This window comes from Clupea harengus, chromosome 13 (assembly GCF_900700415.2).
Source record: "Clupea harengus chromosome 13, Ch_v2.0.2, whole genome shotgun sequence".
Classification (NCBI taxonomy): domain Eukaryota; kingdom Metazoa; phylum Chordata; class Actinopteri; order Clupeiformes; family Clupeidae; genus Clupea; species Clupea harengus.
This window is the reverse complement of record NC_045164.1, coordinates 16747348-16763937: the sequence shown is the minus strand read 5'-3', so window position 1 is coordinate 16763937 and position 16590 is coordinate 16747348. Positions and strand designations below refer to the sequence as shown.

Sequence of the window (16590 nt, the reverse complement as noted above, 5' to 3'; positions counted from 1 at the left end):
ATTCAAGTTAAACCAGGTGGTCATTTATCGTCCATAAGGACAACTTGAAAATGGTTCATTACTAAACCTTGGTGATATTAATATTCATGTGGACAGTTTTAAATCTGAAACGTGTCCACAGCCCTCCAAACTAATGAAGCTGATAAGGATGTAGGTCTTATTCTGGCTCCTCATAGGTCACGCCTTTATATGTATCTGACCATTACTTTATTCTGTGCACCTCCTGGAACATCCTATTGGCACCTCCTCCCGCGGCTTCTCTTGGTGCCCTAAGAAGTCTGTCAAGTAGTTCTCCTCCTTGGTTGCATCAACTCAATTCATTCTAGTCACAAGGTGTTGATGAGGATATAGACACTCGTTGCTCTTCACTGAGCTCTTTGTCTGGATACTGTATGCAGGTCTATCCACAAGACCTGCTCAATCTAATCCCCTACACTCTTGGTCTATCCACAAGACCTGCTCAATCTAATCCCTTACACTCTTGGTCTATCCACAAGACCTGCTCAATCTAATCCCTTACACTCTTGGTCTATCCACAAGACCTGCTCAATCTAATCCCTGTCACCCTTGGTCTATCCACAAGACTTGCTCAATCTAATCCCTTACACTCTTGGTCTATCCACAAGACCTGCTCAATCTAATCCCTTACACCCTTGGTCTATCCACAAGACTTGCTCAATCTAATCCCTTACACTCTTGGTCTATCCACAAGACCTGCTCAATCTAATCCCTTACACTCTTGGTCTATCCACACGACCTGCTCAATCTAATCCCTGTCACCCTTGGTTTACTGATAATATTCAGGAGGAGCTGCCGAAAGACAATGGCGTAAATCCAGAGATGCCAATGATATCAGTAAGTCTCTATTATCAGTCTTTTTTCCTACTGCCAAAAAGGACTTCTACCAAAAAAGGGGTTTACAATGCCTCAGGCAGTAGAAAACTCTTTTCTGCTTTCAAGAACCTCCTTAACCATCCACCTCCGCCATCAGTCACCTCCCTCTCTGCTGATGACTTTGCAACTTTCTTTACTGTAAAAGTTGGATTTCTCCAATCCTCATCTGGATATTGGAGCATTGTAGAGTTCATTCTCCCCTCTCACCAAGGTAAGAAGACTCTATCTGTTGTCTTAAAGCTAGTTTCTGATTTCCTGTCTCAGAATCGTTTGCTGGACCCTTAGCAGTCTGGTCTACCAAAACTGGTCTTTTATTTGTGAATAATGTCATGTCATCAGTTCTAATTGTACTCGACTTGTCAGCAACCTTTGACACAGGGAACCATAACATCTTCCTCCCTACACTGGCCGTATTGGAATTTTGGGGAAAGCAATTCAATTTTATTCATACAGTACCAGTCAAAAGTTTGGACACACCTTCTCATTTTTGGAGAAGTTTTTTTCTTTACTTTTATTATTTTCTACATGGTAGATAACACTTTTTTTGTTTAGTGCATCATTCCATATGTGTTCTTTCGTAGTTGAAAATGTATTCAGTATTAATCTACAATGTAGAAAATAATAAAAGTAAAGAAAACACTTTAAAGGTGTGTCCAAACTTTTGACTGGTACTGTATAGCACCAATAACAACTGAAATTGACTGTAAGTGCTTTGCAGTGCCCAGAGCCTGGACCCTAGCCAGCACTAAGGTGACTGGGGCAAGGAAAAGCTACCTTTGAACAGGAAGAAACCTTGAGCAGAACCTCAGCTCAAAGGGGGGACCATCTTGTTTGGTCTTTGATCAGTCAATGAGGACACATGTCCTTTTCAAGTGCCCCTTCAGTGGCTCCCTGGTACCTCAGTAGTGGAATGACCTCCCTAGTGCTATCCGTTATCTGTTCCAAAGACAGTGGTGTTGGTTTCATAAGTATAATCACAGTTTTGTTATTATTATCATTATTATTGGAAAACTTGATTGGTTTACGTTAATATAACACTTGTATAATACTAATATAATACTTGTTGTACTTATAATATTGTTATACTCATTTTTGTAGGCATAAGCATTATAATTATTGCCTAATTTCTCAGACAAAAGTGTCTTCTAAATACCTAACCTATAAATATGATGACTTAATATATAATTATGAATGTGCAATTATCAATTCTATAATCATTACATATTTACATTTATTTTATGATGATGTAAAAGATCAAGTTTAACATTGAACAATCTACATATTTAAATACATTATAATAATTTGTATGAGAACAGAAATGAAATGAATGTATCCAGCATAAAGCCTGTCTATGCACATTTAAGTTCTTTATGCTAGTATTCAAATCAGTGGAATTAGAAGAAGTACATCTGACGCAGGCATACAATGTGTTCTCCCAAGCAAAGAAATGTATTTACATACAAAACAGTGTATCCTTGCCAAGTATTGTGGAGGAGGAAAATAAAAAATAATGTATTTTTCTTCCCTGTTATAAATCAGACCTGAAAATAGCTGTGCTGTATAGCAGCTGTGAAGGCTCTGCAGTTACCATAGATACCGTATTAAAGATGATGGAGGTGTCATGTGTGAAGTATTGCCATGGTGATCAGTGCAGTGGCAATACTTTGTAATCAGTGCCTCCCTTTAAAGAACCTGTTTACATGGGATTTTGTAATCAGTGCCTCCCTTTAAAGAACCTGTTTACATGTGATTTTGTAATCAGTGCCCTCCCTTTAATAAACCTGTTTACATGGGACTTTGTAATCAGTGCCTCCCTTTAAAGAACCTGTTTACATGTGATTTTGTAATCAGTGCCTCCCTATAAAGAACCTGCTTTACATGGGATTTTGTGAAGCTTGGTATCACAAGCATCTGGACCTAGCCTTCATCTTCAACTTTAGAGGCTGTCTAATGATAGCGCAGAGCGCATATTTGGTGCAAAACTCCATTTAAACTCAAACATCACACTTGTCTGTTGACTATGAGTTATGGAGGATAATAAAACAACTAAAGGTCCAGAGAGTTCTATCTTTCAGTCTTTCTTTCCATCTCTTGCCTCTTTTCACTTTTCATACAGTATATTGGTACAAAGAAGTCTGCCATTGACTGTCATCTGTCAACAGGCCAATGTTAAGCAATCCATCAAGTACATTTACTTTTGAACTATTGTAGCAATAATGTATTAAACTGTAGCAGCTATCAAGCAATCACACCACAAAGAAATGGCAAACTGGGGTCAAGTACATGAATCCAACAACAGATTTAAAAACTAATAATCCTTGTCTAGCATGTATAAAATATTTCCTTTTAACCAGAATAATGATTCGTTATTATTTTGTGATGAAATGTCCTAGATAAAGTAAGGTTTCATATTAGAATCACTTTAATTTTATACAGTTTTACATTGTCTTGGTAAAGTCAAATGGATTCTATACACCATAGATGTTCGTCCAATAAGTCTCAGATGTGTTTGAAAGTCATCAAATGGATAAGGTTTATTAGGATTATCACTTCATTATAAGAAAATCTTGTTATATGTATGTCCAAGAACCGGCAATGGAAAAGTGCACAAAGGAAAGATTCGCTACTCCATGAGGATACTAATGTGACCGGAAGGCATGCTTGTTCTACTCCTGATACTTAAAGACGCAGTCCACCATTCTAGCAAAAGGTTGTTGAGTTCAACAGCTAATCAAATTACAACCCTCACTATGCTCCTGAAGCAATGTGTTGATTTGCTGGAATTGTTTATGGCCCGGTCTGAGTAAATGTTTCCCCTTTACGGCCCCATTGCTGTGTACAAACACCTGTGTGTTCCTCTTTACGGCCCCATGGCTGTGTACAAACACCTGTGTGGTTCCTTTACGGCCCCATGGCTGTGTACAAACACCTGTGTGTTCCCCTTTACGGCCCCATGGCTGTGCACAAACACCTGTGTGGTTCCTTTACAGCACCATGGCTGTGTACAAACACCTGTGTGGTTCCTTTACGGCCCCATGGCTGTGTACAAACACCTGTGTGTTCTTCTTTACAGCACCATGGCTGTGTACACACACCTGTGTGTTCCTCTTTACGGCCCCATGGCTGTGTACAAACACACACCTGTGTGGTTCCTTTACAACACCATGGCTGTGTACAAACACCTGTGTGTTCCCCGTTACAGATCCATGGCTGTGTACAAACACCTGTGTGGTTCCTTTACGGCCCCATGGCTGTGTACAAACACCTGTGTGGTTCCTTTACAGCACCATGGCTGTGTACAAACACCTGTGTGGTTCTTCTACAGCACCATGGCTGTGTACAAACACCTGTGTGTTCCTCTTTACGGCACCATGGCTGTGTACAAACACCTGTGTGGTTTTTTGAGTGCACACACTGAATGGAGAGCTAGAGGACCGGGAGGAGCAATCCACTGAATTTGGCAAAAGTTTATTGCAAAAGAATTGCAAATTGCATCTATCAAATGACATATCTCCATAGTATGGCTGTGTCAATGAAAGAAAAGACTATTCATTCTCTGTACACTGATTTGTGTATAGAGATCAAAGCAGTCAAACATCCAATACAACTCCATATCACAACTATTTTATGAAGTACTGTGCACAAAATTATTATGGCGACGAGCCCATGCTTCTCACTCTATGTATATCTTCTTCTCCCAGTGCCTTTCAGTTTCAAAGAATTTAGCAATGAGCTACAATTGACCGCTTCAGACTAGCTCAAGAGCTGGATGCAGCAATGAGGAGGCCAAGCACAAGTTTCTATCCTCAGTGAGGGATGGAGAGATAATATGTCTATGTATTTAGCTTACATATACATAACCTTCACCAAGACAAAGCCTGATCTCCTGTTAAAGTATGGAGCCTTTCTGTATTTTTTTCTGTGCTGCTGAAATGACCCAGCAGCACTTTGGTACTCAAAGGTCATGAAGAAAAAAGAAATGCACCAGGTTTTCTGCAAATATGCAAACACATCCCTGAGAAATGGTCCCTTCCTGTTTAGCATTAGTGTCACTTTGAGGTCATACTGTATATCTTAATACACATTAATGTCACTTTGAGGTCATACTGTATATCTTAATACACATTGGGTATCCTACTCTCGTCATGATGCTAGAGATACGCTTCTCATTTGGTGTGGATACATTGACCTTTTTCCAGACATGGCATCCCTTCCCCTTTAACTATGACACCCCTGCCCCTTTAACCCTTTAAATAACTAAATATAATGTATTAATGAGTGTATTCACCACAGGTTTAACCCTTTGAATAACTAAATAGAATGTATTAATGAGTGTATTCACCACAGGTTTAACCCTTTGAATAACTAAATATAATGTATTAATGAGTGTATTCACCACAGGTTTAACCCTTTGAATAAGTATAAATAGAATGTATTAATGAGTGTATTCACCACAGGTTTAACCCTTTGAATAACTAAATATAATGTATTAATGAGTGTATTCACCACAGGTTTAACCCTTTGAATAAGTATAAATATAATGTATTAATGAGTGTATTCACCACAGGTTTAACCCTTTAAATAACTAAATATAATGTATTAATGAGTGTATTCACCACATGTTTAACCCTTTAAATAACTCAATATAATGTATTAATGAGTGTATTCACCACAGGTTTAACCCTTTGAATAACTCAATATAATGTATTAATGAGTGTATTCACCACAGGTTTAACCCTTTAAATAACTCAATATAATGTATTAATGAGTGTATTCACCACAGGTTACACCCTTTAAATAACTCAATAGAATGTATTAATGAGTGTATTCACCACAGGTTACACCCTTTAAATAACTCAATAGAATGTATTAATGAGTGTATTCACCACAGGTTTAACCCTTTGAATAACTAAATATAATGTATTAATGAGTGTATTCACCACAGGTTTAACCCTTTAAATAACTCAATATAATGTATTAATGTACTAATTCACCACAGGTTTCTGTAGACTGCTTACATTAATGCAGTAGCAGTCGTTGGTATATTCTGTCATGCATGTTTGATGACCCCTTTTGATTGACATCATGTCTTTTTCTGTACCAATGTGGTAGGAATGCATGATGGAGGACTGGGAGTTGGAGGGTTGGTATGCGTGTGCATGTATGTGTGTGTGTGCAGGTTATTGTTTGCAATCCATTTAAAAGCGCATGTTGCCATGGCCTGATTCCAAATGGACTGCCCCCCTTTTGCACTCAAGGCCAGACTCCTGCACCCCTGAAAAAGTTTTACTGTGATATCTTGGTATCTCTCCAAAACATCACGCCATTTGAGCAATCTGTCTATCTTCTTGAATATATCATGTAGGGCAGGCGTGTCTTTTTGCAAGGAAACATTACTTACAGGTCATGCATGATCTTCTTAACATCTATTTCTTCCCAGGCCTTTATGACTATACATTTGCCACAACACATATAATCATAATCCTCAGGAAACTTTTCAAGACAATTAGCAAATATGTGCTACCCTACTCATAGCTCCTATCGTCTCTTGTCACACATATTCTATGCAGCGCTGCAGATGCTGTCCAAACCAGACACTTCAAAAGTCTCTGCAAACTTTTTTTCTAACAAACTCCAGTCTTGAACAGTGCATGAGATGTGCAACATGTCGTCTGTAAATGTCTCCATGCCAGATTCCACTGTGTTTCACAGATTGCGCAACTTTTCCAAACATACAGTAGATCTGCCAACAAGTCCATCAGACAACAGCCATTCGTATTCCTTCGGCTACCTTCTTTACACCAGCTGTGACCACAGATGCAGACATTTGTATTGCAGGCACAGAGAACTAAAGGCCCAAGTAGCTCAGTTGGGAGAGCATTAGACTAAAGCTCTCTAGAGTCACTAGATTGAGTCCAGGCCATGGCAACATGTGCTTTTTAACTCGTTGCTAACAATACCCTGCACGCACACACATATCAATCCTACAAGTCCCAGTCATCCGTCTCACCTGTTACATATTCCTGCATTTCAGCAGTACTAGTCATGATATTTTAGTGTGTTTGTATTTATGTGTATTGTATTGTGGGTTGGTGGCAATACCCAGCCCTATTGTGAAGAATATATGTGTGATACACTAGGTTTCAGAAGAAAATGGGGGGGTTTGACACAGGTGATACTGGAAGAAAGCATCACTTCGTGTTTGGTGGCTGCCAATTTCGACAGCATAGAACTGTTGATTTTTGTATCATCAAAGAAGTTGAAAATTCATGCTCTGAGGTCAAGGATTATGATCAGAGACACATTTCTGTTTGCCTCAAGGCCTAGGTTTAGTTCTCACTCTCTTCTATAATTGAATATGTTTGAATACAGCGATGCATGAACGTATAATGAGGAGAATGAAACCCACATGAACTGAAGTTGCTTTTGAAAGGCAGTTATTCATAAAAAAGTGATTTCATTTTCAAAGGTGGCATGCTTTTCTGAGATGTAGAAGCATAACTGAGAATTGAAGAAAGATTGACACTTAGTCTCCTTCCAACATTCTATGAATATGTGACTGAAAGGGGACATGTTACCTTTGTACACCTGAAGTGTAAGCACATTCAGCAGAAGGCCATCCCAAAAACACATGTTTGCACATACACACACATCAAAACATATTAAGAGAAGACTGGAGAGGAAATTGTGGTTTATGTTGAGCCCTCCCTGACAAGCACTGAACAAAGGGACAGCTCTTCAAGAGTTTACTGATTTATCTACAGACATGTAGACAGGCTGTCAGATTGGGAAACAAGTGCATACAGCAGACAGAGAGAAAGAGCTGAAACCCCAAAGCATTAATGAAAGAATCTTGTTTACTGATGCCTTTCTGTGGCTTCAATCTGACAGCTTCAGACCCAGATTCACAGTCTGTTGAGTCAGTCCAGTCAGCAGGCATGTGCCCAGATAGACCCCAGGTGCTGCTGAAACACCTGCCCTTATGCCCTTGGACTTGAAGTGCCCTTTTTCCTTTTAGATTTTAAACTCTTTTTAAAGCGTGCTGTAACTATGCCCAACAACTGCATCTGAGTTCTTATTCTGCAAGGCCGCATGATATCCTGTGCCTCCCCCTTTGACTTTCCTTGCCACAGCAACCACAGTGAATGCATGCAGATCAAGTGAATACATGCAGATCAAGTGAATGCATGCAGATCAAGTGAAGTGCTCTATTGAGCAGCATCGATGTTTCCCTGACTTGCCTTCATAGGTAAAAGCCAGGTAATGGCACTGTGTTCTAAGCCTCATTGTGTCACTGTTGTGAAATGAAACCACTATTAAAACATCTCGATGCAGCCTTCAATAGGCCCAGTAGCCAAACATAGACAATAGCTCACCATTAACAGCAACCAAACTAGTGTGACGAATAGCCTCATCAATTGAAACAAGTGTACTTCGGTAGTCCTTTGTCAGACACTTATGAACTGATTAACCGATAACAAACAAATATGGATTACATGGTTAATAGTCTGTGCAATTCTATTTGAATATCAGAAACATTAGCCCATCTGTCACCTTTTTCCTGTGTAGCACTGATAGAAGTGTGGCCATGTGCTGATAGTCTGCACTCTGATATCTCAAGGAAATGTTCAAATTGATCCACACCTTCACTGAGAGGCTAGAGATTATGGTTAAAGGCACAATAGGCCTTGCAACATTAAACAAAGAAACAAATAAGTACATCAGTGAATGATGTGTTACCATAAGTAACTTTCTTTTTTATGAATGACTGTTGGTGAGAGGAGTACCCTTTTTTTAGAGTGAGCACCTGCCTCCCAAAATGTCTGTGCACAGCCCTGACCGTCAGCCCATATGAACTGGTCTTGGGCACTTCACAATCTTACAAAGGTTACAAAATCACACAATGGAATTCGTCCATTGTGTGATTTGATCAGGAATTTACGTGAATGGTCAACGCCTCCCCTCCAATCAATCTGTAACTGTAGCCTGATGTCACTTGAAATACGCCCCCTGACCTGGGGACAAAACCCCAGTCACGGACTACCTAAGCCTCTTCTCTTCCCGTACTCCGACGGGAGCAAGAACCGAGAGTAAGCAAGTCTAGCATGAGCAGCTACAACAGAAAGCCTGCTAGTTAACTCAACGACGGGAGCAAGTTTAGCACGAGCAGCTACAACAGAAAGCCTGCTAGTTAACTCAACGACGGGAGCAAGTTTAGCACGAGCAGCTACAACAGAAAGCCTGCTAGTTAACTCAACGACGGGAGCAAGTTTAGCACGAGCAGCTACAACAGAAAGCCTGCTAGTTAACCCAACGACGGGAGCAAGTTTAGCACGAGCAGCTACAACAGAAAGCCTGCTAGTTAACTCAACGACGGGAGCAAGTTTAGCACGAGCAGCTACAACAGAAAACCTGCTAGTTAACTCAACGACGGGAGCAAGTTTAGCACGAGCAGCTGCAACAGAAAGCCTGCTAGTTAACTCAACGACGGGAGCAAGTTTAGCACGAGCAGTGGCAACAGAAAGCCTGCTAGTTAACTCAACGACGGGAGCAAGCAAAGCAAGTAACCCCGAAGATGATTGGCAAACTCTACAAGCTGAACAAAAGGAGCCACTGGTTCCCAGAGACATAGGGTCTTGCATTCATTACAAACAATTTCCCTTTTCTAACTTGGTACTGTAATCACACAGATTACACATACATTTGCCTTAACATAGCCTCACACACTTTGTGCTTCACATAGGCTTGTTCTTTGTTCAACTCACATGTATGTTCACAAACGTGCACACACATCTACGGTGACCGAACAAAGTCTCCAAGTAAGGAGACTATTACTAATTGCACCCACATTTATTCTGGTTCCCATGTGACGCTGGTACCTACAGCGGTGTATACTGGTACATGTAGATACTTCATGCATATTACGAAAAAAATAAATGAAAAATAGTTTGAGCATACATATCATTTGGGGAGATGGTTCTGCTAAGATGCTTTGAGAGTCATTATATTTTTCTCTGTGTGATGAAATAGTAACGTCTGACCGTAGATTAACTGAAATTGTTGCTTTAATTTGCAATTATCAAGATGCTTTTGTAACCCAAACCAGACTCAAATTTGCAACCTCCGGCATGGAAGGCGGGTATGACTCATGGGTGTTAGCATCTGTTGCTACCACGTCTCGGCTACTGTTACACCTACAGTATTCCTATTGCAATCACTGCGCTATCCTATGTGAACTATGTATATATTCAAACAAAATATCCCACACACATGCTCACACCATATCAGTAATGCTAAATGTCAGCACAGATATGGAATTAGTGGGTGGAGTTCAAAGTGGGTTGGCACCACTAGGAGCCTGGTTAGCTCCAGTAACAGTTCAGTTGTCACTGACTGATAAGTGCAATCCTCTGCTTATAACCACCAGTGACCAGACTGAACCAAACACCTAAAAGTAGTGTCTAGCCCCACAAATAAATGTGCTTCCCTTGAGTAAAGCTATCGGTTATCATTGGCATTCAAGAAACAATCTTATAAGCACTAGGAACATGGGGATGCTACTGTAGTGTTGCAACATACAGTAGTAGGAACTATTACTGCCTTAGTTTACTCTCTTCTCATAATTGATAGCATCACCAAACTGCAACCCCTTGAGTCATCACAGTATTTGAAGTGAAATGCCTAATTAGAAATGGTGGTAATATGTTCAATGTTTAATTAATCACATAATCACCATGGCAGCGTGATGTTATCATGGCACTCACATCATGTTTCGTGACACCTGACAAAAGATTGGCTGCAATATAAGTTCACAAAAGATAACATTTATACACTGCCAACCAACAATCCAAATTTCTCAAGAAATCAGGGACACAATTTTCCAACTCAACAGTATGATCAACAATACTTGATTGACTCAAATACAGTAGGGAAAAACATCTATCATATACATTATGTTGCTTATATACAAATTGTCAAATTTGTCAAATTGTCAAAGCGAATAAAGACATTCTTCCAAAATACCTTTTTTAAATTATTTTGTTACTGTTTTGTGACTAAGAAAAAATTGTTCTTCATGCAAATAGAACTTGGAAGTTTCAGGTGTTGTGCAACAACTTATAACTTGCTGACTTCAAGTAACAATGAATTTCCCTTGCGTTAAGTGAACGGACTACTTGCGGAACGATATGAACGGCACAAAGTGCGGGAATGAGCAGGAATGAAGTGAAATAACAAAAAATGTACCGTTCCCAGAGAAGTGTGTGAATGATTACATTTCTGCCAACAACTTGCGGTTTGCAGAAAGTTTGCTGTATATCTTATCCTGAGTGAAAATTTAAGGAACCATAGTCTGTGGATGTGGCGGCTGTACACTGACAGGGTAAATGTAGTAAAAGTGCTAAATGCAGAGTAAATTAAGTAATGAAAGGTTGTATGATTTGGTCGCTTCAACAGGTAAAAAGGACCATGTGAATTTTGTTACATAAAGATTTAAAGACTAATTGAATTGATAGACCAAACCATATGAGAGGAACAAAATAAAACATATTCGTAACTTGCTGTAGTGACATCTTATGGTTGATTTGTTTGAAATTGGGTAAATAGCTTCTATATGCCATCATGAATGACCATACAAACGTTCATGAAGATTCACCAAGCCATGTGTTGGCTGCTGAATTTTGATTGGCCATTGGCGGCCATTTTGATGAGCGAGCCAACTTTAGGAATTGTGAGCAAATGTAGCCAAGTATAAGCATTACACATTTCAACATTTTTGGTCAAGCGGTTCTTGAGATATTGAAATGTGTCAGCAGTCGTGCCCCCATGGACAAAATTTCATAAAAAGGTAGTGAAGTCTGAGCCTTTACATCACAACATGTTGGCTACTGAAGTGCTAATGCGTTGAACATTATTCACCAGGTGGAGCCACTCCACAAATGAATGGGAATGAGGGTAATGCACCTCCTGGAGGCCAACTTGCCATACAAATTTCAGAATCGTTATGGACAAGGTTAGGGTTAGGGTTAGGGTTATGGGACGGGCTATATTGATCTTGATTCAAAACAATTCATCATGGGATTTAAGTGAACACATTTTTTACAGGCTCAAAATCACATAACCTAATTAACAATGTAAGTCAGTTCGAAGAGATGGGGCTTGGCCATTTAACAACATGTCTGAAAAGCTACAATTATGTGTCAAAGAATTGAATTGTTTAGAACAACAGAAGAAGCACTACAGTTCAATCCTTGTAAAAGCACTCCAGGGAAACACTGTCCAGAACCTGCGGCCATATTGCCATCTCTGAAATCTCATCTGACATATTCAGTTTGTTTGACAATGCTATTGGTCAGCATTCACTAATTACCTTGCTCTGCCTATTTCGAGTCTTTGACCCCACCTTAACCTTTTACAAGCAGCAATGTTTGTGCTACAGTGCACATGTGCTGAGAGTGTGTGAGTGAGTGAAAGAGAAAGAAACATAATGTCACTATAGCAGACACAGCACTAAACAACACCAATATTTGCACCCTTTCATACCAAGGTTCTACCGGGTTCGACCAGGGTTCGGTTCAGGTGAAACATTTTGCAACACATCTTATTTAGTTGTTATATGATACATTGAGGGCACATTACCATAGGAACTTAAGTGTTGGTCAACATTTGAGCATTTACACTGACATCGCTCTCTCTCTCTCTCTCTCTCTGTTGCTTGAGAGAAGAGGCAAAAAGGGATAAACCCGGTAGTGAGGCATCATGCTAATGGTAGGCTTACTTCGTTTTGTGTTTAACAATCAGCCATTGCCTTTTAGGTATATTACTGTACGGCACAGGCTGATTCCAGCTGAACAGTGATGCCATTCTAGATGTCACATGAATGGTCACAATGTCTTTTCTACAGATCCACAAGAAGCTGAGATGAGAGTGTGCCCAAGTCTGGCTTACACACAAGACTGCAAAAAGGAAATTTGATATAACAATATACTTTAGAGTGACAGTGAGACAGTATGGCGTCTATGATAAAGAGAAAAATAGGGAGGGAGAACTAAATAAATAAAAATAGATAAATAGAGTGAGTGAAAGAGAGAGAAAGAGAAAGACAGATTGAGACGTTAAATATTAAGATAGAGAAAGAGGGAACGTAATAAAGAAACCGACAGTGATAGAGTGAAAGTGATAGTGATAGAGATAGTGTTATCGAGTGATAGTGATAAAAAAAATGGAGAAAATGCTTGCTGATAAGACTGACATTTATAAATGAATGGTTTTCAGCAATATTTTGGCTGCTTTCGCATAAATGCTCAAGGTCTGTGTATAATTCTTTATTTAAGTCCACATTTAAATAAAAATGACAAACTAACTAGCTTTTGCAAATGATGTCTTTGGCCCTTCCCACATGCCACTAAGTAGATGCTTGGTAATGACACATTATGTGTACAACAACATTCAAAACAATTGACATATTTTGTGAACTAAGCCTAACTCTCAACTGCTGTGTCAACTCATCCTGACATTACTCTTATCCTGAACCCAACCCAAAGCAAGGCAGTTCATCCTTCATTGTATTGTATTCATTGTCAACAGCACTTGCATCATGTCCAATCCAATTCTGTTTTTGTTACTTACCTGTGGACTCTTCCATGAGTGATCATTTAATACCAGAAATCAGAGGAGTGACCATGTGGCATAATAAGCACAACCACATTGGAATGAAAATGTGCAGTTGTTACCAATTTCTCTGACAAACTTCAGACACGTTTCTGATCTGACCTTTAATTAGGTAACAAAATTAGAGTTGATGCCATACTGTTTGACAAACAGCAGAACAAAGATGTGTGCTGCATTTACTGATGGTTCAACGTTGGGTCAGAAAAGGCAAATTGACCTTTAATGAGGTATCAAAATTAGACTGGCATTCTGTAGTTGTAGTGGTAGTTCAAACTCAAACAAGAGTTGATGCCATACTGAACACTAAATGTCTCTTATTCTAGGCATAATAGACCATCATTTGGATTAAGCCATCCATGATAGACCATCCAGCACAGTATAGTCCATTTGGAAACTAAAGGCTATGAAATATCTGAAGAAAATCACCAGTATGCTTATCTATGAAACACTAATACGGCTAAATAACACAAGTCTCCATAATCCTTAACAAAACTAAAGAATGAGCTAAAATATAAGCATGTGTGACAAAAAATATCATCCATCCAATATATTCATTTAAAAAACCAATTTAGAAAGCAAACTTACGTGTTGTCCTTCTGTTGTGTGTGGGTGTGGGCGTGATGGCAAGCAACTTGGTGTTGCGGTCATGTGTCCACAGCTGTGTGGAGTCATGCAGCACTGTTGGGTTGGAGGTCTTTGAGCTGGTAGTGGAGGTCCCCTCGTTGGAGTTGGTGCCCACTGCATTGGTGGTAGTGACCACGGGGCTGTGAGGCCCATGGCGTACAGTAGTGCTCCCTTGTGTAGCTTGTTTGCCTGGCATAGTGCCCCTGCTCGTTGTGGAGCTCACTGGGTGAGCACCAGGCCTGGTTCTTGTTCGCACCACGGTAGCTGCAGTGCTAGATGACATGGTGGAGCTGACTAAATGAGTGACAGCAGTGGTGGTAGTAGTATCAAAGCTCTTTGGGAAGGTGCTGGGCTTTGACAAGAAAATAGGATGCCCATTGGCATTCACCAGATCTGTGGGTACATAATCTCGCACGGAGCCCACCACAATCCACTTGAGAAGCATCAAGCTCAGTCCAAGGCCAATGAATCCGATGAATAGGGGCACTACACACAACCAGGTCTGCTGCCGGGGCCACAGGGCGCAGGGACCACAGCGCAGGTGGCCCTGCCCCCGGGCCGGAGCTTGCTGGTGGCTCCCAGCTCTCCTCTCTTCTGGTTCCTCCAGAATCATGGCACCGGAGGTGACACCCACAGAACTCTCACTCATCTCGCCAGTGGTGCAGTATGGGTTAATCTCATTTGCAAGGTGGAATTATGGATGTCAACATCAAATACTGAAATTAAGAAAAGATGCAGTGCCATCCAACAGATAAAATTGGTAAACCAGCAACAGACATTTACTCACTCCCAGCATTTATAGATATGCAGTACACACCGCACACACACACACCCTCACAGACAGACATTTGGCAGTGTCGCAATGGTGGATTAATCCTTTGTCCAATACCCAGCTGCAAAGGTGTGTCAAACCTGGAATTGTAACATCTCGGTAGAAAGGAGAGATGCAAAGCTGGCTAAATGAAGGAACCTTTAATTATGAAAAAAAACAAAACAATAATCCTCTTGTGGATCCTGTTGTCGTTCCGTGACCCTGCTACACCCAAGCAGATTACACATTCCCATTTATGTCCGAGTGCTGAAATTCCTGAATAGAATTAGCCCCACAGTTTCACAAAATCATCATGAAATATTTCCATTTACTGTCTATACAGCAGCCCGTTTTAAAACCTCTTGTTTGGATGAAATTGATTTGCAGCTCGTTCTCTGCGTTGCTACTGTTCCTAACGCTGAGTCAGCTCACCAGCTCCTGGAAAGCCTCTTCCTTTTGGCTGGAGAATACAGCACCTCATCAGATCCCCATCCCGGACTACACCACTTACCAGTGGTATATATATATATATCCAATACCCACTTTTCTTGAACATACAATGCAATCCTTGCAAAAAAAAAAAAAAAAAAATCACATATATCAACAGTCTCCAGTCAACGTTGAAGCAGAAAAAAAAATGAAAAGGGAGCAGGGAAATGGACAGACAATGTGTCACCAAAGCAATCTCCTGAGTAATCCTGTCACATCTGTCCACTAAGAGCTATGGTCCCCTGGTGCAGTTAGGTCAGTGAAGCAGTGCTTTTCCAATGCCTGCTAATGCAGCCTTTGGTGGGTAGCCTGCGTGCATCCGCTTGCTACATTCCGCCACAGAGGAAGAAAAAGAGAGAAAAAAGGGAGGGGTAGGACGGGGAACAGCCCACTGGAGATAGAGGGGGAGAGAGGGAAACAGAGCACGAGAGCGGGGGATGGTTGATGGTTCTTTTCTTTAGGACAAAAAGCTGCAGTCCAGTTCATGATCGTGGATATCAGTTGGCTCCCCTCATTCACGGCAATGGCAGGTCAATGACTAAGCCTTTCTCTGGATTCTGCAGCAATGTCACTCCCCGATCCCTTGCCCGGTTTTCTATAGTGTTCCAGCCTTCATGTAGCTATGATGATCCTCGGAAGGAGACAGCTGCTTCCCTCTGCAGCTTATGCTGGGAGGAAGAAGGAGAGAAAATGGGCGCCGCGAAGCAGGGATGGATCAGGCTGCGTGTGTGTGTGTGCGTGTGGGGGGGGGGGAAGGGGGGCTCTGCACCTGCTCCTTCCACCAGCTCAGGAAATATTCTCCGCCTCCATCATGGGAGGGGCTGAGAGTGTATGTGTGAGAGATATGTGTGCTCAGAATAATAAAGTCAGAGGGGATGGGAGAGAGAGAGATAGATAAGTTCAAAATGCCAGTTAACCAAGGCAGACAAAGGAGATAGGTAGAGATGGGAAAGACACATATAATACCCAGAGACTGAATGAGGCTGAACGAGAGGGAGAGAGGCAGCATAGTGGCGGCACGAGCAAAGGAAAGACAGACTCCTGCTGTGATGCCTTAGATCAGTGCAACAGAGCACAGGCTAGCACAGTCTCATAGCCCCAGT

The 16590-nt window shown here is 40.8% G+C and overlaps 1 protein-coding gene across 2 annotated transcripts in view; it reads right to left on the bottom strand.

Annotated features, from left to right (window-relative positions):
- The window catches only part of LOC105892721 (pro-neuregulin-3, membrane-bound isoform), a 56164-nt gene extending 39926 nt beyond the window's left edge, over positions 1-16238 (bottom strand). For both annotated transcript variants that reach the window (XM_012819028.3, XM_031578802.2), the window contains exon 1: positions 14149-16238. In XM_012819028.3, the coding sequence (XP_012674482.2) occupies positions 14149-14836 (688 nt within the window). In that variant the 5' untranslated portion in view covers positions 14837-16238. The remainder of the gene's footprint in view (positions 1-14148) is intronic.
- Between the last annotated feature and the right edge of the window lie 352 nt (positions 16239-16590).